General features: G+C 37.0%; 3 protein-coding genes and 1 pseudogene across 3 annotated transcripts; 2 read left to right on the top strand and 2 right to left on the bottom strand.

Annotated features, from left to right (window-relative positions):
* LOC107642643 (protein phosphatase 2C 29) lies at positions 1,646-6,491 on the top strand. Its single transcript, XM_016346055.2, has 4 exons — positions 1,646-3,681; positions 4,324-4,437; positions 4,921-5,185; positions 6,103-6,491. Exons 1-4 carry the CDS (start codon positions 1,855-1,857, stop codon positions 6,225-6,227), a joined length of 2,331 nt encoding a protein of 776 aa, XP_016201541.1. The 5' UTR covers positions 1,646-1,854; the 3' UTR covers positions 6,228-6,491.
* On the bottom strand, positions 9,240-11,951 carry LOC107642645 (protein ABCI7, chloroplastic). The gene is made up of 3 exons (XM_016346057.2): positions 11,019-11,951; positions 9,988-10,247; positions 9,240-9,745 (listed from the first exon to the last, which is right to left on the bottom strand). The coding sequence occupies exons 1-3, from the start codon at positions 11,871-11,873 to the stop codon at positions 9,436-9,438; spliced, it is 1,425 nt and encodes a 474-aa protein (XP_016201543.1). The 5' UTR covers positions 11,874-11,951; the 3' UTR covers positions 9,240-9,435.
* On the top strand, positions 15,979-18,113 carry LOC107642646 (NAC domain-containing protein 72). Its single transcript, XM_016346058.2, has 4 exons — positions 15,979-16,799; positions 17,028-17,326; positions 17,409-17,723; positions 17,813-18,113. Exons 1-4 carry the CDS (start codon positions 16,643-16,645, stop codon positions 18,098-18,100), a joined length of 1,059 nt encoding a protein of 352 aa, XP_016201544.1. The 5' UTR covers positions 15,979-16,642; the 3' UTR covers positions 18,101-18,113.
* Positions 20,134-22,470, bottom strand: LOC107642647 (annotated as a pseudogene).

Genomic DNA, 23,236 nt, shown 5'->3' on the forward strand with positions numbered 1-23,236 from the left:
GACCTACTAAAAGATTATAAAAAATTAAACTCAACGTATCTTCTTAATTTATTACTTTTGTCAATATCTCAATAGACATTAAGTAAAACCTTTAATGCATGAAAAGATAGAATACATATATTTTAAAATTTTGTAGTGGTGTCTATTATTTTAAATGAATTTACAGTATGAAAAGAGATTAATTAGTATGTTCAATATACAAGAATGTTAAAAGAAAAGAACATGTTAAATTACTTAAATTTATTATCTTTTCAAAAATAAAATTTAGATTTCCAAATGAGAACAAAAAAGTCTCTATTGTTGATATCCCACGTTTCATAGTGAAATAAAACGATATGCCACTTAAAAAAAAGGTTTTTTTTTTTTTTTTTGTGACAAAAAAAATGGTTAAAACATCATGTGTATATTAATTTAGTTTTTGAAAGAATAAATTATTAAGAAATACAACAATGACAAATTGATCATTCATTTGATTAAATACAATGTGTTATAAAAATATTTATATCGTGTTATTATTAACTAATAGAAAGACTAATCTAACTTCTAATATAATTTTCATGGCGTGATTGGCCAAATATAATATAGTTAATTTTCTATTTTATAAAATATGTTATTTAAGGTTAGTTTGTTTTTGAGAACAGAATAGGATAAGACACTGAGAATAGGATATGATAAGATATCAATGTTTGGTGATAAATTAAAACAAATTATGAAAATCTATTTATTTTTATTTTTTTCATTCAAAAAATTTGAGATGAAAAATATAATAATAAAAAAATATAATTATGAAAAATTAACAAAAATAATGAAAAAAAGAATGAAAAATAAGTTGTGTCCCTTGTTAGTGTTCCTGTGTTCTTCCTCTCAGCTTGTTAGTGTTCCTGTGTTCTTCTTCTCAGGATGAACACAAAATATACTAATTCAGTGTCTCTGGACACACTGTTTCTGTCCATGTCTCTTATGTCAAACATGATTTTGTGTCTCAGTATCTATGTTTCAATGTTTTGTCTCTATAAACAAACACAGTCTAATTTTTTAATATATTTATTAAGAAAAGTCTAATTAATTATTGTTAGAGTATTCAAATTAAACCTAATTTATAAATACAAGAAAGGAAACAAAATAATTATTAATAGAATAAAGGAATTAAACAAAGTAAAAAATGCAGAAGAGAAATCATGATAAAGGCATAAATGAATGTCAAAATTTAATAGGATAAATTCAGGAAAAAGAAAAAGAAAAAAAAAAAAAAGAAGAAACAGAGTGGATTTTAGAAAGAGGCCAGCTCATGAGCTCATGTAACCGTCAACTCGGACCGTGACAAACAACTGCTCACAACAGACAACACAACAAATATATACTACTACTTTTTTTTTGTTTTTTCATTTCAAACCAACGCAAGAAAATTACCCCTCTCAACTAAATATTTTTATAACAATCCCGCTAGAAAAGGATCTAGCTAATAACAAGTGTTTTTGAACTCCATTTCATATTAATTAATTAAATTTTACTTTTAATAATATAAAATTATTAATTATTAATTAAAAATTATTTATCTGTATTTTTTCTTTTTATAAATACCAGCACCTGCATTATTATTTCAATTAATTAATAAATAAATAGAAGGGGGGAAATAAGAAAAAAAATTGAACAAGTCCTTTCTTTTGCTCCTCCTGCTTACTTTCTTTGGTTTCCTCTCTCTCTCTCTCTCTCTCTTTCTCTCTCTCTGTGACTAGTTTGTTTGTGTGGGTTGGGGAGGGATTTTCTGGGAAAATCGGTGGGTAGAATCTTCTGCGCCGCCAAACACTCCCTTCCCTCCCCCTCAACGCTTCAACTAAACTCAACTCAAATGTCATGGGAAGAACCTCCTCACTCTGCAACCTCTTCTCTTGCTTCGCACCACCCACCACCAACGACCACCACCAACAACCACCCGAGCTCGCATTCCAAGAAACCGAACCACTAGACGAAACCCTAGGTCACTCATTCTGCTACGTCAGATCCTCAAATCGCTTCGTCTCTTCTCCCACTCACTCACCCTCTCATTCCGATCGCTTCCTCTCTTCCCCTTCCGCCTCCCTCCGCTTCTCCCCAACCCACACCGAACCCGTATTCAAGTCCATTTCCGGTGCCTCCGTTAGCGCCAACAGCTCCGCTCCCAAAACCGTTCTCCAATTTGACGCTGATGCCGCAGCTGGTTTCCCTCCCAGGGGCAGTATCGTAAATGGATTCGAAGCCACGTCGTCGTTTAGCGCACTCCCGCTTCAGCCAGCTCCCAGAGGCAATGGTGAGCCTTCTGGAAGGGCTTTCTTCCTCTCCGGTCCAATCGAGAGCGGAGCTATGTCCGGTCCACTTGACGCCGGCGCCGCCGCGGAAGGGGGAGGACCCGCCTCCGGCGCCGGTGTTCCTTTTTCGGCGCCGCTGGGCGGGTTGTACGCCAAGAAGAAGCGGAAGAAGGGGATCCCCGGGCTTAGGAAGGCGTTCCACCGGAGAAGCCTCTCGGAGATGAAGCGGCCTTGGGTGGTGCCCGTGCTGAACTTCGTCGGGAGGAAGGAAGATCCGCCGGAGACTGAAGGAGGGAGCGGGGCTGCAGCGGCGGAGGTGGGGAAGGGCGAGAGCAATGTGCAGTGGGCGCTGGGGAAGGCAGGGGAGGATCGCGTGCACGTGGTGGTGTCGGAGGAGCAGGGTTGGTTGTTCGTGGGGATCTACGACGGCTTCAACGGCCCCGACGCGCCGGAGTTCTTAATGGGTCACCTCTACCGTGCTGTTCACAGTGAGCTTCAGGGGTTGTTTTGGGAAGTCGAAGAAGAAGAAAAAGCAGTGGAAACTAACCCCTCGAGTGAACCTGCATCTGCACCTGCAGCTGAATCGTCAATGGCTGCTGAAGAAGATTTCAAGGACGATGGAGGGTCAGCAAAGAGAGTGACATTTCAGGTGGAGGGAACGGAGAGCAGGCGGCGCAGGCTGTGGGAGCTTCTTGCGGAGGATGCTGCTGAAGATGGGCTTGATCTTTCGGGTTCGGACAGGTTTGCATTTTCTGTTGATGATGCACTCAGCGTGAGCAAGGAGGGCTCATCAGGTAGTAGAAGGTGGATGGTGTTGTCAAAATTGAAGCATGGATTGTCAAAGCACAAGGAGGGCCGTGGGGGGAAGTTGTTACCTTGGAACTTGGCTACGGAAGATAAGGAGAAGGTTGAGGTGGAAACCCGGGCAGAAGAGAAATCTCATGGTGGGGATGGCACTGGCAATGGCAATGGTGGTGGTAGAAGACGGAAAGTGGGTCCAGTGGATCATGATCTGGTTTTGAGGGCATTGTCTCGGGCACTTGAGATGACAGAACTTGCATATTTGGATATGACGGATAAGGTTATCGATACAAATCCGGAGCTTGCTCTAATGGGGTCTTGCCTTCTAGTTGCTTTGATGAGGGGCGAGGATGTGTATGTGATGAACGTGGGTGATAGCAGGGCCATTGTTGCTCAGTATGAGCCCATAGAAGTTGGTTGTAGCAAAGAATCCGGAAGTCATGGGGATGTTGGGTCAGGTGCAGAGAGCATTACAGAGGAGTCTTCATTAGGCCAAGGTGAACGTGCCATCAGGTCGGGGAAGGAGGGTCCTGCTCAGGAAATGAGGTTGGTGGCATTGCAATTGTCCACTGACCACAGCACGAGTGTTGAAGAGGCAAGTTGATTATTCAGCTTTTCATCTCCTTTTAGCTAATTGGATCAATTTCTTTTCAAATGATTGAGTTGTGATGTGGTGGAAACTGGAAACTTCTTTGTTATTTCCTTTTTGTTAGCTGCGTTCTTATGTTCCTATTTCCCTTTTCGGCACATGTTTAATGTCAAACAATTTTGTCTTAGAACTAGTGGAGATTTCATACTGTTGCTTTTTCTGAATTTCCCAATCTTCTTAGTTGACTTGCTATTGCCTTATATAATTTCCTCAGTTTTTAAGGTGTTAAATGCTTATTGACCTTGAAGAGTCTAAATTTTGAATTTTTCACATTCTTTCTTCATTTGTCTCCCTGTCCTAGTGTATTAATTTGTTTCTTTGATTAACAAAAATAGTTCTTTGACATCATTGATCGTTCCTTTGTTTTGTATACTATATATGCCCCATCTTTTGGATCTTTACAAGACAACTTTGGTATCATTGCTTTCTTCGTTAACTTCTGTCAAGTTTGTTTTTCTATGTGTCAGATTATGGACAAGTTTGATGAGTCACATTTATAAGTCCTATTAAGCTTGTTTTCTTTTTCTTCTGTTGTATTGCAATCTATTATATCAGTTGTCTAAAAGCTTCGCCTTATTGTTTTTGCAGGAAATCATTAGGATCAAGAATGAACATCCTGATGATAGCCACTGTATTGTAAATGATAGAGTGAAAGGCCGTCTTAAGGTCACCAGAGCATTCGGGGCAGGATTTTTGAAACAGGTGTCTTTAAAATTGCTTCATCGTAGTAATACTTCATTCTTACAATAAGCTTGTGAATAATGTTGCAGAGAAAATTAATGATAGGGTGGACTGATTAGTTAAAATGGAAATTGATACATAAATTATTAACAGAAACTATGATTTTAATACTCTGCTCTAAACTTTTATTTATATGCTGTACTTTGAGAACTTGTACATATAAAAATCTGTCATCGGCCTTCCAGATTTTAGATGTTAGTACTTCTTAGTGAAGATCAGTCCTTGGTTTTAGAGTATGCCAAACTTAAATTCTAGCCATGGAAAATAGTTTTACATATATTTTCACTTTGTTAGTGCTTATGTGCTGCTATACATGATCATGTTGAATATAATATTACTTTTTTTTTCACCACATCTCTGCTCTTGGCTTGGCTGCATAGACTTATTTAATAACTTTAGTAAATGGATTCTTACGCGATGGTATGATTTTACATGTTCCTGCAGCCAAAATTCAATGATGCAGTACTAGAAATGTTTCGAAATGAATATATTGGAACTGCTCCATATGTATCCTGCTGCCCTTCATTACGTCATCATAGATTATGCCCTAGAGATCAGTTCTTGATCCTCTCATCTGATGGGTTATATCAATATCTAAGCAATCAAGAAGTGGTTTCTCAAGTGGAGAGCTTCATGGAAAAGTTTCCTGATGGAGATCCTGCCCAACATTTGATTGAGGAGCTGCTTGTCCGTGCAGCCAAAAAGGCTGGTAAACAAGCCTTTTCGAATCTTTCTTTTACTTTTGCAGTCTTGTTGAACATGTCCAATATGTTGAATTACCAAATATGGTGAATCGATAATTTATCTGTTTACTTATTTATTTCAAAATAATTTTATCTGTTTACAATATATGGAGCAAGAAGGTTTATAATTAAAAGTTTCTGATTTTCTCTTCAACTTCTTTTGCTACTGTATCCTTTTCTTTTAGCTTACGCCGAAAAGCTTTGTGTCATTCTTTATTATGCTATCTTCGTTTCTTTCGTATACCAATTAGTTAACATACTGCCGAGCCATTTTTCACCAAACTTGTGTTGCAGCCCGTGGTATTAAATCCACAGCTCTATCTTTTGTGCCAACAATGAAAAATTGTTTCTCCTTGCTGCATCAATAACCAAATCATAAGTTTCTGATAAAAAGCGAGCAGTTCTTGTAAGATCTAGAATATGAATACCGTTACGTTTTTTTGGATATATAAGATGCCATTATGGGATTCCATTTTCTAGCCTATGTATTTCAACTTGCATCCTTGTGCTGCAGCAACTGCATATACTTTTGTAGATCCATAAACTGTTACTCATTTCCCCTGATATATATACCTTCTTTTGTCACAATGCTATCACTTGGGACTATTGTGGAGTTTCATAGCATCTATGTGCATTCTTTGAACTTGAATGGTTTGTTTGATTCTCTTATTTAGAGAAAACACTTTTTTGTTACACTTCTTTTATGCTAGTTGATCTGTTTGTATTCAAATGCCTGGCAGTGAGGAAAAGGTAATAGAACAAAAGGGATTGAAATGAGAATATTATGAGTTTAATGTGTATAATATATTTTTGGTGCTTCTCCACCGCCATTAACCTGCAACTTGCGTTCAGATTTGATAATGTATCTTCCTATTTGTTACAGGAATGGATTTTCATGAGTTGCTGGATATCCCTCAAGGAGATCGGAGGAAGTACCATGATGATGTTACTGTTATGGTGATATCACTCGAAGGAAGAATCTGGAAGTCATCAGGGAAGTACCCGTGAGGCCTTGCTCAAATTGCTGTTGGCTGTACATATGTGATTGGAGAGCATATCACCCAAGGGTGCGAAAGTGTCAGCAATGAAGCTTCACAACTGATCCACCTTTCGTGGGTCTTCGGTGTTCATATGGATGTTACTCCATATAGAGTTACAGACTGAGGAATTTCACTTATCAATGGCAAGAGGTTAGTCAGCACCCAAAAAGAAAGAATGGTCAAGAATTGGGAGATGCAAATGCAAATTGGTAAAAGCTCAAGAACAGGCATAGGAGATGGGTTTTTGTTAAGTTCCTTTAGGCGGAAGAGCAAAGTATAGCCTTTTTATAAATTGTTTCTCAAATCCAATCTGTAGTTTTTTTCTTTTCCCCGTTTGTAGATGAAAAGTGATAGAAGTTTTGGATACCGTAGGCTCGTTCCATTCATTTTTTGTTTTTGTTCTTGTCCTTTTTCGTTCTCTGGCAGAGAGCCAAGAGAATGTGGGTGTACATTGGTGGGGATACAAATGTACTGATTGAACTTTTAGTAGTCCCTAGTCGGAAAGGAACTTGTGTAATTGAGGGTGGATTTCCACCTTTGCGGATTAACATTCATCTGAATTAGAGATCTCAATCAAGTCATGTACAATATCATCTGCTCCTTGTGAAAACTAAACGTGGTATCAGATTTAAACATCAATATGATATATCCACATATGATTCCTCGTCATTTGTCTTTCAAAGTAGGTGGATAATGAAGGCATTTTGATTCAGACTTCAGACCAATTTTCAGATAATATTATATCTATCTATTCTTATTATATAAAAATTGTTGGTTGTGTTTTTTTACATTGTGTTTAAGCTATATTTCTCTTTTTAATGATGCCATGTCAACAATTTTTACATAATTAATACTATTCTACTACTCTTTCGAATAAGTTTAATTTTATCACTTTTTTTGTTAGATATATTTATGTATATCATGATTATAAAATTAATTCATCATACTAGTACAATGATGTGACTACATTTTTCATTATTGGTACCTTCGTTGATTAATAAATACTAGTTTGTAATTAGCTGGTAACTACGACGAATTCCAACTAATAAAGGTATCCTTAATGAAACCGATACATAACATGTCTTCACCAAGAAACGTTACTACAGACAAAACAGCTCACTGCCTCCAATCAATCCACCATCTTCTTCTTGTTTAAGTTGAATGTTCAAACTTCAAAGCATATTCAATATATCTATATCTATCTATCTGTTGCATAGTAGTAGTGGCAGTAGTATAATTGAGATAGTGGTTAAGGTGGTGGTGGTGGTGGCTTGGTTGGTGGGGAAGAATAAATGCCCGAGCAAGAGAAACTCAAACTGGTCCCTACTCAAAACAACTCAGGAACAGGACAACTTAGAGGTGCTGGTGGTAGTAACTGAGAAGTGAGAACTCAAGCTCAAACACACATATAGGACAGGATACAGAATAATAGTTGAGGTTTCCACTTTCCATTATAGAAAGGGCATCATTTGCATATGAATAAGGGTGAGTGAGTGCCACTCTAATGCACGTCGATGAGTCTTCACCCTTCAGTTGGTGGCTAGAAGAAGGTTCTCTCAATTTATATTTCACAACACAATCCAACACTATTTATTACTACTAAAAGAAACAAGAGAAGAGAGGAGTGAAGAGTGAAGACCCCTTATTTATTAATTCCCTCTCACCTGCTTCCCTTTCCAGCAAAGCTACAGCCACCATCCTCCATTTACTCCCTCTCCCATTCCTCCTTGCCTTCCATTCCCTCTCTCTCCACTTCAAGCTCACATTTTTTTCCCACCATTTCCACCCCACAAACATCAAATCATACAAATCGAACAAGGGATTAAAAGGGTTACTTTATTAGTCTACAGAACATTCCAAGTAATCATTTTTATTTTCTTCTTTTTTTCTCTTTCTTCTCCAAGCTCGGTCCCCTTTATTGAGGATGCTCCCGGTTGGTGATGATGATGCCGATGTTCATGTTCTTCGTTTCCCATTGGTTCAACAGTTGCAAAGACTCAAACTTTGCAGCTGAGAGGAAACAACAACCTCAACCTCCACCGCAATTTGGTTCCAACAGTGATAATAATGCCTAACGGGTAATAACATTCCCACCGACGACGCCTCTGTTTCGAGAGCATCAGAAAACACCGCCAAATTCACTTCTCTCATGCTCTGTTATGCTCCATTCGCTGCTTGGTTTCTTGTGTAACGGTATCACCAGCTACTGAGAAAGAGATTCTGCAACAATTCAAGGGCAACATCACAGAGGACCCTTTCAACAGCTTGAGTTCATGGATTTCCATCCCTTGCCAAGGATCATTCTTTGGAACACTAGCTTGGCTGGAGTGTTGTCTGGTTTGAAGAGGTTGACGACATTGACATTTTGGGAACCGCTTCAATGGAAGATCAATTTCAGCTCTAAGATGTGACTTGTGAGGGAGAGGAAAAAAATTGGGTTAGATCCATCTATACAGATGGTAAGCCTTAACCGAGTGTGTATAACAGGAAAGCCCGAAAGCTGTTCCCGTCCCTGTCAGGGGAGATGCCAACCATCTCTCCTTTTCACGAACACAACCATTTAAGTATGATCTACTTTATAAATGTGAAACGCTTTACTCTTCTATCCGAGGTAGGACTAAAAGACAGCAAAAGAGTTACTTGAAGTTTCCACTTCTTACCTATTTAATTGCTTGGACACTTCCACTCTAACTTCCAATTTGCAAAAAGGGAACCGGTTATGCATGGTGATCAACATTTTAATTTTGAATTTGGATGTTTTTTTTTGTTTTATTTTTTTAGTGTGCCATGAAAGTACAAATAACTATGCTAAGAAAATGTCAGCAATCTTTCTTTTTATTTATTATTTTTCTTGGTTATGTGTAACTTCATCCGCTTCTAAAATTTATTAGTAAAAACTGTTACCAAACTTTTTGCCTTTGAAGATTAATATGTTTATTAAGTCAGAGAAACTACTACAATTATGAAAAATCTCATAATCTTACATTATTTAACAAATGCATTTACCATTAAGAAAACAAATACAACTATAAATTAGTTATACATAATGATACAGGATGCACCAAATGTTATTGATTCAATACACAGTAAACTTTTCATTCTTTCTTAACCAATGGGAGTCCAGAACCATCACAAGTAATGGACCTTTGCTTTGGTTTCGATTCAGAATTTTATGATCATTTTGGCGATGGATCTAGTAAACTTTTAATCTGACTTCGTACTCTCTCTCTGATGGAAGGGTAAGGCAACTTCTCTATCACCTCTCCTCCAAAGGCAAATATTAGAACTCTTCTAGCTGACTTTGGGTCGATGCCACGTGCTCTGAAATACAGGAGTTGGCTTTCTTCTAGATCACTTATCGCAGCTCCATGGGAGCACTTGACATCATCAGCCACAATTTGGAGATTTGGTTTTACATTTATGCTAGCACGAGGCTCGAGGAGAAGGCTTCTTGTTAACTGTCCAGCATCTGTCTGCTGAGCATACCTACAATAGAACAGTATACCGTTGACACAGAGTGACTCATCTGATAAAGTACAAGACATTTGTAAAACAAATGCATCTATATTAGCTAAATTAATAATATAAGAAATGGCTTAATCTCATTAGACCGTACTGATGAAACACTCCACAATCCACAATTCCACTTTAGGGAAAAGAAAACTCATTAACATATTAGCATAAGACTGGAAATCAAAGATTGAATATTTATTGGTCAAGAGAATTACCTGTTAACCTTGATATTGCCATCAAAAACTGCTTGTCCCTTTGAATGTGCCACAATGCATTTATGAAGTTGACGGGAATAGCCCCGGGGGTGGTCCAAGACCAGACTACTATGCAGATCCTGTGTCTGATCACCAACAGACAAGTGCAAGGTTGATAACTCAGTCACCGTGTCTGGGCCAAGCTGTTGTATATGAAGATTGTGCCTCCCCAATTTTCCTCCCGTGCTTATCTCTGTAAGCTCATATGTACTAGATGATTCCTGCAAACAATCAACAAAAAATCACAAACTGTTCATCACATTTCTTCAATGTACCACTGTTATAACCTCTCAGGAGAAAAGAGCGTTCGTTGAAGTTGTTAGATTATAAAGGCAACAGAAATACTTTATAGGTAGCGCTTAAGTATCATGATCTTCACTAATATTTGTGACTGAAAACAAGGTTTCAACTACAAGAAATGCTCTTTTTGAACAGCAGGTCCTTTAAGATCGCGTCAATGCCCAGCATCCTAACTCTCTGCTTCCTAAACAAGTTCAACAGACACGTCAATTTTTGGGTTGCGCAGAAAACCCAGCTCATTTATGAGCTAGGCATCACATTAATTGGATTCAATCAAATCTAAACACCAATAAGTTCTTCCTCAATTCCTCACAGCATATCTGGCTTAAACAAGTTACTACCTATAGCTATACATGTATATCATGATGCTAGCAAAGTTGAACAACCCACATTAGGTTCCACATACTATGTACTGGTAAGTAGAATGGCGTGACCTATTGGAGAAACAGCACAAAGCCACACTTGCCACTACCATTTTCTATTTAATCTATCTATTGTCCTGCAATTTCGGTGATTAAAAGTCATAAGGCAGTTCCTTTTTGGTCAAGAAAAGAAAGGCTACTATTTGGTACAAGTGGCATGCTTCTACAAGAAGGAATTTTCCCAAATAATCAATCAATTAATGGTACATATTCCAATAGAAGCTATGCTATAGAATCAATCAACACAATGATAAGAGCGAGGATGTTGACCTGGCGAATAGAGGTCCACTTGATATGTGCAGAACTCGATGATTGGTTTTGAATATAAGAATGAGTAAGCTTAGCACCTTCTCCGACCACCGCCTCCAAAGCGGAGTTTGTCCAATAACAGTCATTGCCTTCTTCCGCAGCCGAAAATTCCTCGATGATACCCACTTCGGCGCCCTTCTCCACCACCACCACCACTCTCGGATTCGACATTCGCATCGTCTTCGAGCCCTCCGCACCTCCCTCGACGGCCAAGTACCTCAAATAGATGGGAGTATCCACGCGGCATCCTTCCGGCACGTACACCACCGTGGCGTCGGGAGCACCGACACCGTTGATTGACCAGAATAGATCGCCGGCGTCGAAAGCGCACATGAGCTCCGTTACGCGGTCAATTATGGGGGTGGATGCGAGAGCGGACAGAGTGCCTACGTAGACGCCTTGTGGAAGCTGGGAGGAGTTGGAGAGGGGCGTGACGGGGTGGCCGTCGGCGATGTTGAGTGAGAGGAAGGAGGTGGAGTCGGCGGCGGGGAGAGTGGTGGTGGGAGGGTGTTGAGAAACGGGGAGGATGTTGGAGTAGCGGAGGAAGGAGAGATCGGTGAACCTGAAAGGCTCGTCTCTGCGGGAAGGCCATGGTGTTGAGAGGAGTGATTCGGAGGAAGCTTCTCGAAGCTTCTGGAGAGGGGCTGTTGATGATGGTAGAGAGTCTTCGAGGGTTTCTGCGAGTTCTAAAACGAAGGGATCTGAGGTTACGATGGCTTTTGATTGGAGTGACAATCTGTTGGGTTTGGTTCTCACGAATTTGTGAGAATTGAAGGAAGGATTCAAAGGTGTTGGGGTGAAGGCTACAGTACTCATTATCTCTCTCTCTCTGCTTCCTTCAATCTCTTCACTCCTTTCTTCTCTCTCTGTGAGTGCCTGAGAGACACAACACAACTGAGCGAGTTCACTATTTTTGGCAATTGGGCTTTTCTTGGGCCTAACACAACTTGGGCTTTTCACACATCCCGACAAGATGTCTGCGCGCCAACTACGTCCTACGTTTCAACTTTCAACCACCTGCGTGCTGACGTCCCATGAATCTATGTCGGAATCATGTCCCCTCACTCCATATTCCATTCTCTTGCCACATTCAAATGTGTTTCACGCTCATATGCATCAACATCTCATCTACCCTTCAATTGCTTCATACTTCCTACCTACCGTATTAGTATTTTCGTTTGTCATGCCACTATTTCACATACCATATCAGCACTTAATAACATAAACTAATAATAAAAACTAAAATAAATCATTTTTAAATTTTATTTTACTGCCATTAAAATAAATAAGGATATTAAATATGTTCACTATTTATTTTTTTACTGTAAATTTACTTGGTAAGTATAGCACGCATGGTTATCTAAATTTGGCCGTCTATGATTCTTTTTCGGTATTTTAAAGTAACATTTTTAAAGTTGGACAGATGCAACATTTAGAAAGAAAGAGCTTAAGAAGTGATTAATATGTTTCTTTGCAGTAGCATAGAACATTATCCATGTACCAGTAAAAGATTCGGCAGCTACTGGGACACCTGCAGAAACTCCAAGTTGAGGAATTACTCGAAATACTATCAAGATATCAGTATCTTTCATTTTATATTTTGTGAAGGGAAGAGTTCCATTTATTATTTTAACCGATATATCGATACTGAAAAATCTTTTTTCCTTTTTTGTCTTAATTTGTGATCTGAACTAGTCGTATAGTCTGGTTGAAAACAATAAAAAGATTTTTTAGAATAAAAAAAAATGTGTAAAAAAAATCATCAACATGTCACTTTTTAGTTTCAAAAAGTGAAGATGTGAATATTCCTTTTGTTGTTGATGATAATGTTAAAAGAAACTAAAAATATCAGAAAATAATCAAAATAATAATGATTCTAATATATAATAGAAACTAAAAAATTTTGCAAGCCTTCTTATAATTAACCACCTACTTGTAATTGTTGTGGGCTTTCATGTCTCTATTGGGAAAACAGTTTTTTTCTAAAAGCACTAAAGCCAATGGCATCATAATGCAGACAAATTATGTATACATGCACCTCATTATTCCTCCCATAGTTCCATATCTTCCATCTTCCATTGATAGGGTTGATCATTCTCCCCTAAGGTATGGTGTCAACATGATTAAAGAGAGGACTTCAATCTATGCGTATTCTCCGCCGCCGCATACTTGTTACTTTACTAGTTGAGTCATTTTATCTTCGACATGCATTTTATTATAAATATGAACTTAATTTTGTGATATAGAGTATATATAACTGTACTTGGTTATCACTAACATCAATTATCGATCTAAAGTCTAATCCCCACTTAGCACAAGTTAAGTGACCAAATTGGAAGTTGACTTTTTTTTTTAATAACCTCTGAATGCTACTACTGTATAATGCACTTGAGTGTAGTATGAGAATGTTGAAGAATGGTTGTGCATTGCTGTGAACTTGCACCGAGAGTCAAGAGACAAAGAAACCGAAAGGAGCAGACAACCAACAACATCGGATAAGCTAATAAGGTTCATTGTCTTCATGTTTTTGTCCACTTCATTCCCCAATGGAAATCTTTTATTTTCTCCATTTTCCACCTCACAACCCAACAACCCAAATTCACCCTTGTCATGTGCATACCAAATAAGAAATAAAGAAAATATGTACATAAAATGCTATCCCTTTATTTTTTGATTTTTCACGGAATTCCCAATCTAACCTGCCAAAGATGAATTCGTCGCGAATTAGAGCTCTATTTAAAAGTTTGTCGTTGACCAATGAATTATTGTATGTGCAGTGAAATTCAAACTCTAACACTTATTTAAACAAATTAGTGAATTAACACCAGACCGACCCAAATTGGTTAATGTTGTTTCTTTATTGTATATATGATGATATATATTCTTTTTATTGCGAAGGAGAATTTCCGTTCCCACCTAGTGACTACAAATCCGAAAAATGAAGTCAATGAAATCTCTACAATGTTCATACGTAATCAATCAAAAGTTTAAATTTCTGTAATAAACACTAAAACAGATAATCTCAACTACTGCTAAGTTCTTTATTTCTTTAGCCATCTATTTGACACTATAGATATCTATAAATTTATTGGTTCGATAATATTCTACCCACATAATAATCTTTGCAGATTTATTAATATATGATATCATCTATATAAAAGTAAAAAGATAAGGATAAGAAAATAAGATATTATAAAAGAGAGGATTAACGTTGGAATAAATGGAGTGTGACACAAGGCAGAAAAAAATTGCTGATAAAGTTGTAGATGTGTGTATAACTGTATATATATATATATATAAGCCACTTGTGTTTAAATAGACCAAACTAGCAATACCGTTTCCTATGCACAATGTGAACCCAAAATTCAGTTGGATTAATTAAAATGTAAAAAAGAAAGAAAGGGAGAATAAGAATCACATCAAAACTCAAAACAGAAAAACAAAGGCTCACAGCATTGGCAAGAGGAACACACTTAATTATTTTACTCCTTTTGCCTTTTTTTCACATCTAAAAAAGGAATAGTCCCACTTGATTGCTGCTTTGTCTAATATAACTTGTTAGCCACATCAGCATAGAAAATAGACCAATGTATAAAATATAAATGAAACCAACAAGTTTTTAAATGGTCCAATAATGAGAAAATTAACTTTTATTCTGCCCCTAGATGGCTGGGTCGCTCTGCTTTTCTTTGTTTTTTTTTTTCCATGTCACAATGTTGAAAAAGCAAAAGCTTTTGTTCTTGTGTCTTTGATTTCTTTGCTAATAAATGTAAAGAGCAAAATGCTTAACCACTTAACCTACAATTTTGTAATGTGATTGTATATAGTTTAGTTTTTTCTTTTCTTTTCTTTGTTTTTAAAAAGAAAGTAGATATTACAGATATTAACCATGGACCATTATTCATGCAAGATTAATATAGAAAGAGCTCAAAAGAAAACTAAAAGGTCTTGCATATTTAAGAAAGAAAAATGTCACAAATATTCTCATTCTCAATCCCAAATTTGAAACTCTGCATAACCTCAAATGTTATAAAATCCAATGCAAATACCCATGATAGTATGATACCTTTTACAAAAATTTCACAAGGAGTAGGGTCAGATTTTATTTATTTAATTTATTTTAGTATTTTTTTTTAAATTAAAAAAAAAAGTTGATTGTGGAGTGGTAAGAATATGGCAGAAAGGACAAAGTTGAAAGCATAATAAAACTGACGTCAAAGCAAGCTTTAATTTTTAACTTTTCTTTGTGCTTTCTTGGTCATACACTCATATCTACGCAAGACAATTCCACTAATTACCGCGTATTTTGGTTCAGCATCCACTCCATAGTCCCTACAAGTTGGTCCCAGCAATGGCAGTTTAAAAAATGGAGCCAGATTGCTTTTAACAATCTACATGTGAATTTTGAAGTGAGAATATAAAAGAGCCTCTCTGAAAGTTTTTTATGAGACTTGGACCCTCACCCTCTTTGATGACACAATCACATGAATTAAAGTGTTCAATCCGACACAATATGATGTGGATTTAACTTGATGTTCAGGGTCTTGGTCGCATCATCCATCCATTTAGGTACCCTATTCCTGTTTTTTTACATGTTCACACAAAATTGAAAATTCTTTGCTTTCTCGCCAAAATTGTCTTGCAAAGTTTGTGCTGAGATTTGGGAATTGAAATGTAGTCAACAGTCACCAATAATTTGAACCGCCAAAAATATATGGACTTATATATATATATGAACAGAACTAGAAAACTAAAACTTTATAGGTGTGAACGGGGCTAATGAAGTGGTTGGTGGGGCCATTTGCTTTGGAATTTTGGGTGCACTTGAGACAAGCAATCTCAATTCTCAAACTTTCGGTGTGTTGTGTGCAATAATCTTTAACTGTTAATCCCTTCTCCCAACTGTTATATATAGCACACCATCTCTGGCTTCTTTTACTCTACTCTACTCTACTCTCTACTCTCTACTCTCCACTCTCTTCCTTATTTCTATCAATTTTTTTTCTGTTTCCAACTCAATTTCACATTCTCCATACAAAGTAACTACATTACTATTTAATTTAGTTCATCTTAACTTCTGGGGCTTTCAAAAGCTTCCAACTTTTTTGGAAAATCTTTCCTACTCAAATTTTGGACTTGTGCCCATTTTTCTTTTGTGAAAGTTGGTATTTGGGTTACACTGATTTGAACATCTGGTTACTTACACCTCAGTTTGGTTCATTTTTTCTTAACGGGGATTAATATCAAAGGGGTGTTGGTGGGGGAAGGGTGTGATAGCTTCATAAGAGACCTCAAATTTCTTTTTAAGACCATGATTCTGGCACACAACGGGTGCCTTCTGTTGAATTCTCGCCTTATTCTTCACAAAGAATATATCATAGACAAAAGTTTCTACTTTTGGATCTTTCAGATTTTTAATAGCTATAGTCTTGGTACCTAACAGGAAAATTCTATATCCTTCACCAACATTCTTGAAAATACTATCTTTTTTGTTGTGTTAAATTGAGACCGGAAGAGACTAGAAAACTGCATATACCTTTGGTTCCTTGTTTCTCAATTATACACTTTCCATTCTGTAAGTGAGAATGGGAGGGGCATCACTGCCTCCGGGTTTTCGTTTCCACCCTACTGATGAAGAACTGATAGGATACTACCTGAAAAGAAAAGTTGAGGAGCTTGAAATTGAACTTGAAGTTATCCCTGTGATTGATTTGTACAAGTTTGATCCTTGGGAGTTGCCGGGTAATCTTAATCATTTACTTAAACACAAGAAAGATTTTCATCTATGCTAGTGTGAACATACAGCTATAAAAATACTAGAAAGCAGTGTTTTGTATGTTTACTTTACTTCAGTGGTTAATAATTATTGCTGAAGCACTAACTTTTCAGCTTTACTTTAGTGTTAAAAATCAATGGAATCAAAAGAAAAAACAATGATTTCGTTTCTAAGAGGCCTAATTTGAATTGCAGAGAAGTCATTCTTACCCAAAAGAGACTTGGAATGGTTCTTCTTTTGTCCAAGGGATCGAAAGTATCCGAATGGATCAAGAACAAACAGAGCTACCAAAGCAGGATATTGGAAAGCCACTGGAAAAGACAAAAAGGTTGTGTGCCAATCTAGTCCATCAACATCAATCATGAAAGCCACCGGATATCGCAAGACCCTTGTTTTCTATCGGGGAAGAGCCCCTTTAGGCGACCGAACGGATTGGGTTATGCACGAGTATCGCCTCTGTGATGATCTTGGCCAAGACTCACCAAGTTTTCAGGTATATATTTGGTTCTAGTCTTTCATATGTTAATGCTTTGCTTTGGATTGGATTGGCCTTAAAGATTTAGTTCCTTTTGTAGGGTGCTTATGCTTTGTGCCGGGTTATTAAGAAGAATGACAAGGCCAGTGATTACAAGGGTAAAAGAGGTGTCAGCAGTTCCAAGAATGAGAATGAGACCTCAATGAGATTGTCATCCTCTAAGGAGCACTTGAGCATCTCTGCTGATGTTTCTTCTCAAGCAAGTCAGCTATGCAGCGAGAGTCGTTATTCGAGCCCTATAGCTTCTCCTTGTGCATACAATGTGGCTGCAACGGCTGTGTTTGAGCCACCTTCTGTGGACACTAATCCTTCAACCTTCTTGGTCTCCCCTGATATGATTCTTGATTCTTCAAAGGTAGTGTGTTTTGTAGCAAAAGAAGGAACACTTGATTGAATAGCTATGTATTAGGGAATAAGTTCATGACATTTTTGCTTAAATTGCAGGACTTTGCTCAAACACAAGATGCTATTTCAGAATTCCTTCCGCATCATGAATTGCTAAGTACAATGACACCATGGCAATCATTGGAACATACAGAAATTTCATCCAGTTCATCCTACTCAAATTTCAATGGGGAGATAGAATTCTCTGATGAACTTGGCCTAATTGGCCGAATGTCGCGTTACTCAGGACAAGTAGACATGTTAGACTTCTATGGAAATGAGGAAGTGCTGTATGAATATGAAGGATATGACCAGATCAATTCAATCAGAGATCCAAGACAATTCTGAAGTGAAAAGGAAATATATGGGAATGAAAGTAAGGGAGATCTTGATGATGGAGGGATCTCTGAGGCAACGCCTTTTAATGTGTGTCTTGGAGTGAAAAATAATGAGTACAAGCTCCTTCTTCTGCACAAATGCTCTTAGCTATGTTTATCATTTTATGCAGTTGTGTAAGATGCTCGGGTGACATCACATTTTTTAAATTGCACTCGGTGTTTGGTCTTAAATTCATTCACCTTATGTAATGAAGGAGAATTTCTTATGTTTCTTATATTCATTCACCTTTCTTTACATACTAACTTAGTAACTTACATGAATTGAAATGCATGCTTAACCATTTGCTTTTCCTCCAATGCTTGCCTAATTTGTTATGAGGCATGAATCATTCTTTTTATATTAAATCTTCATTAAGGTAAGTTAGAGTTGAACTGTATTCTCCACCCTACTCCAAAAGCAAAGAAATCAGAATGTTTGGCTTTGAAAAGTTCCAAATTATATGCAGACAAACTAAAATAGGTAGATTGAGCATATGAACAAAATCAAACTCCTGTTTCTCCTTTATGTCACAAGAGCCGTCATGTATGCTTATCACTGCATAGTTTTTATTTGAAAATAAAGCTTGGGGATGAGTTTTACTTTTAGAGTTGACAAGACATTCCAATCTTTAGTTGCTTTGAGAAGCATCCAACAAGCTTTCTAGTGGCCAACTCTTTTAACTCTTAGTGGGAAATGATCATTAAAATCTTGTTGAGTTTTCCAACAAATTTTTGTTATAAAAAACAAATTCATCCATAAAAAGTTTCACCTTATTTTCACCTTATCATTTATGAAGAGAAAAGGCAGTGCTACAGTGCAAGCAAACAAAAGACAAAAGATTGAATATCATTACTAAGATTTGACTAATCAGTTTAAGATGAGAAATTCTGTGATATTACTTTATCTTTAGATCAGTGCAGTCTCCTGTGGTGCTATCATTGTTTTCACTTTGGGTGCTATCTTAGTTTGAAATTTGATATAACCTTATGCTTTTACGCTTTGACCCTCTTGAACTTCCTGTTCAATCCCCCCATTGAATTCACTGCATCCTCACCAAGCAGAGAAAATGCAAATCTATAAATATTAGGGTGTCACATGGGAAGCAAAAAGGAAAAGAGGTTAAGCCTACACCGAATAAGCTAATTAGAAATAGTCAAATGTGAATCATGCATTCTTAGCTACACATTTTCTTACAACACTTGACTAGTTTAACATTACACATAGATCTAAAATCTGAAGCCAGATAGAGCATGGAGAACAAGAATCTAAACCTAGCATGATAAGAGATGAAAGACGGGTTGAATTTTCATGATCATTCTGGTTTCTGTTCACTACCAATATCAGGGACTAAATTGAGTATTAACTCGTGTCGAAATGGATTAATCCATTCTTTTGGTTAGCAATTTCCAAACACTAACCAAGATTTTAGGGTATGTATTCTTCTGATTCTGTTGGAAGAGTTTTGGCCAAACAAGAACAAAGAAGATTGAATCATGGACAAATAATGCATGACCTTTTGGATTGCTTTCCTAAAGCAGTAACAACTGTCAAACTATAAACTGTAACAAATTGAAAACAATCTCTTGTTACAATCTTTGGCATCTACCACCCTGTAATTCCCAACCAAAAAGTGTATTATATATGTGACATGTTCCTCACTAAGCAGACATCTTTGATAGAAAAACTTGTCTAACCGCTATGCTCCACTTGTAGAGTTGAAAACGAAATGAGTGAAAAGCAATCTCAATGGAAGTTATTTTATTGACACTGCTATTTGATATGTTGATCAATTTCTTGTTGAATGTGAGAGGGACTTTATTTGTATTGGTTGCTAATGAAAAATGAAGAAAAGATTATAGATACGGCCAAAACTTTCAACCATGAGAGAAAGTGGCCCTCTGATATATATAAAAAATCAGAAAAATTATTCCCTTGTTAGCTTGTTCTCTGATTTTGATATGCTTGCAGCACAATTTGGTGACTATTTGCAATTAAATCCTTAGATTGGTAATGTCTTATAATAATAACAGGTAAGATTCTCATTTTGGTGAGCAATCCAGGTTACAATGGAAGTCAAAAGCTTAGACAGAACACAAATACTAGTCTACTACCCTTTTGACATCATGCATCTTATAACCTGAATTATATTATGATTAAGGGAATGTTTATATTAATAAGTTTCTACTAAGAGTACATTAAAAATTGAAAACATACTCAAACATAATATATAAGAATTAAGATCATGCATCACCATGTGAAGGCAAATGGTTCTGCATCACATCGACTCGGGGTTCCTCACAAGTCACAACAATGTTATCATCAGGCCTGAAGTCTTTGAAGCATGCTAACCTGCCCAGTTCCTCAATTTCCTCAATGACAAGGTCTAGTTTGGCCACCATTTCCACAAGCAAAGATGCAAAAGCAGCAAAAGGGAGAGCCTCAGAGAACTCAAGGCTAGTGATAGCAATCTTACTCAACTGTGGTCTCAAGGACTTTCCTTCTGTTTCCTTTGAATGTTCATTGCAACCCCTTTTTGTTTTCCATTCCAACAATGCAGAAGAGTCCGTCTTAACGCTCGATAAGGAGAATCCAGATGTCTTTCCCTGTCTTTCTTGGCCAACTTGTGCTGCAGCTATCTTGAGCATGCTGTTACCATGGTTGTGCTTGTTCTTGGAGCCCAAGAAAAGGCGTGGCTGGGATTTTATGGCGGTGTTAAGGTCCTGCAGGGCTTCATGGAGATGATCAGAGAGTATTTCCGGAGAGATATGGCGCCGGTGCCTTATGCTGTTAGCAAGTTCTATCAGTGCTTTTGATACCTCTGCTGAAAGCCTTATGCAGGGGTCTTTGAACATGGCTCTAACAGATCTTGGAGTCTAAAACAAATAAAAAATCAAACTTAAACTATCAATATCACTCTATCAGTGAGATTTAAAGCTCAAACTTATGAAATTACTGATGCATTACCTGAATTTCTGTTCTCAAACAGCCATGTAAAGCAACCACAGTGTATCCGAATTGGCGAAGAACAGCTCCCACTTTAACATACTGCTGCCATGGAAATCTGTGACATGAATGCCTTGGCTCCCAACTTGCATGTAATGCCTATCCAAATTAAAATAGAATCATTGCATTACTAGAAGATCTTCTATCATCAATACTTCATTGGAATAATGAACCAAGGAATGATCAAATGGACTTACCAACATTTCATCAGAGGATTTTGAATCCAAAACAGCTTTATAGCCTTTGTATATTGGATCCTCAGATGATTTGTCCTCTCCAGAGGCTTCAATTTCTCCATAAAAGTATTCATTCACACAAGCTGCAACATATCTCAGCATGGTTAAGTGCTAACTATGGCAAATTATCAATTGATTGTATATATATATATATATTTATATCACCTTCTATTGATTTTGCTAGGCCTTCAAGCTTGTAAACTGTTGAATTATGGAGATCTTCCCCTGACCAATTTGGGAATATGAGCAAACTCATGAGGAGGCAAATGCCACAGCCTATAGCAATGGTGTAGATTCTGTCATGTGCAATCTTCAACACATTGTCAACCCTATAGCTTGACACAGTAATCAAGTTGAAGGTCAAGAGGAATATGATTATGCCATAGTCATAGTTCTTCTTTATATAACTGCAGCCCCAATGAAAATAGCTTGAACGACCCTACTACATGCATTTGCAATATATCCAACAATAAATGCCAAAGACCCTGCTAACAGTGTCCCTAATCCTCTATTCAGCCCTTTGCATAAAGTTGCTCCTGCACCCCTCACAACACAACCAAGATATTAATATATACAAAAATGTTACGTGCGCATAAAAAATCAGCTACCAAAATCAGTCATTGTACCTGCGGTGAACTCGAGGACGACGACAACAGTCATGACGGCCCAGATGGCACTCTGGCCAATCCAATGGTATATGGGCTCCAAGAGATACATCAAAGAAACAAGAGTGAGAGAGAGACCAACTTTGAATGCATGGATCAACCTTCTAGGGTCTTCACGCCCCACACTCCACGTAGTATTCCATGCAACACTAGGAAACTTTCTCATCCTCTCACCAAACACATTTGCACGCTTCATCCACTTCCCATCAATAATGCTTCTGCTTCTTCCATTGTTCTCATTGTTATTATTCTCCCCAACTGCCATTTCCAACCCTGCATGAACTTTAGGAACCATTTTCTTTTTAACTAAGTTGTAATATATGATTAGTGTTATCACCTAGCTCGATGATCATGCATGTTTGAGCATGCAAGAAAATAATAAAATTGAAGTGGGGATTGTAAATGTATGACATGTGAACCCCAACTTTGTGACACGGAGCAGCTTCAAATTTATAGGGAGAAGCTACTGGTGATGCCATTTTCTACCCTTCATCACATGCATTCCATTAAAGTGAGTAGCTTTAATTTCTCTCTAGTGTTATTTAGAAGTCAACAAAGCGTGGAACCACATTTATACGATAACTATTTTTGTGGTCAATTGTTAGGAAGGACACATGTGTCTGTAAACCATTCAAAATTGACCAATATATTAATCAAAGAAAATGTTAATATATTGATATTAATAATAATCTTTTTACGAGACTATATTATTATACTCTTTTTATAAACAACAATACTAGAGAACCAAGAGGGTACAGTCAAAAATCAGCCAAATACTTTTTGGTGAATCTAAAATTTCTATATGGATGGTGTTTATGCTAGGCATTAAGATATTTTTTCTACTAAGTATTAAAATGTTTCTTTTTTATACTAAATGGATGTTCTTTTATATATTTTAAAAAAAAATTATATACTAAGAATCGGGATTGTTGAAAGTTCCGTGATCTCCGCCTCTATTTCTCCAACGTATCATTCAAAATTTTAATTTGGGGTGAGAAGCAATTAATATCAAATATTATAAATTAAAAACAAATAAAATTAATTAAATATAATTATAAATTAGTTAAATTATTTACTTTTTGTCTGATCACCTATTAGTTTAAATATAAATTGAGAGTTTAAATTACATCTTGTGTATACAGTAATTTATTAGCTAACAATAAATCTTTAAATGAAATTTGGATTTACATATTAGTTCTTAG

Source organism: Arachis ipaensis, chromosome B05 (assembly GCF_000816755.2).
Source record: "Arachis ipaensis cultivar K30076 chromosome B05, Araip1.1, whole genome shotgun sequence".
In the NCBI taxonomy this organism is placed as follows: Eukaryota; Viridiplantae; Streptophyta; class Magnoliopsida; order Fabales; family Fabaceae; genus Arachis; species Arachis ipaensis.

Bases quoted from the DNA above. Each gene is read 5' to 3' on its own strand.
- LOC107642643 (XM_016346055.2), top strand. From the start codon at position 1,855: ATGGGAAGAACCTCCTCACTCTGCAACCTCTTCTCTTGCTTCGCACCA. The intron at 3,682-4,323 runs GCAAGTTGATTA...TTGTTTTTGCAG, and splicing joins ACAGCACGAGTGTTGAAGAG to GAAATCATTAGGATCAAGAA. The intron at 4,438-4,920 runs GTGTCTTTAAAA...ATGTTCCTGCAG, and splicing joins GGGCAGGATTTTTGAAACAG to CCAAAATTCAATGATGCAGT.
- LOC107642646 (XM_016346058.2), top strand. From the start codon at position 16,643: ATGGGAGGGGCATCACTGCCTCCGGGTTTTCGTTTCCACCCTACTGAT. The intron at 17,327-17,408 runs GTATATATTTGG...TTCCTTTTGTAG, and splicing joins AAGACTCACCAAGTTTTCAG to GGTGCTTATGCTTTGTGCCG. The intron at 17,724-17,812 runs GTAGTGTGTTTT...CTTAAATTGCAG, and splicing joins TGATTCTTGATTCTTCAAAG to GACTTTGCTCAAACACAAGA.
- LOC107642645 (XM_016346057.2), bottom strand. From the start codon at position 11,873: ATGAGTACTGTAGCCTTCACCCCAACACCTTTGAATCCTTCCTTCAAT. The intron at 10,248-11,018 runs GTCAACATCCTC...GATTGTTTGCAG, and splicing joins AGTGGACCTCTATTCGCCAG to GAATCATCTAGTACATATGA. The intron at 9,746-9,987 runs GTAATTCTCTTG...GTTCTATTGTAG, and splicing joins GGCAATATCAAGGTTAACAG to GTATGCTCAGCAGACAGATG.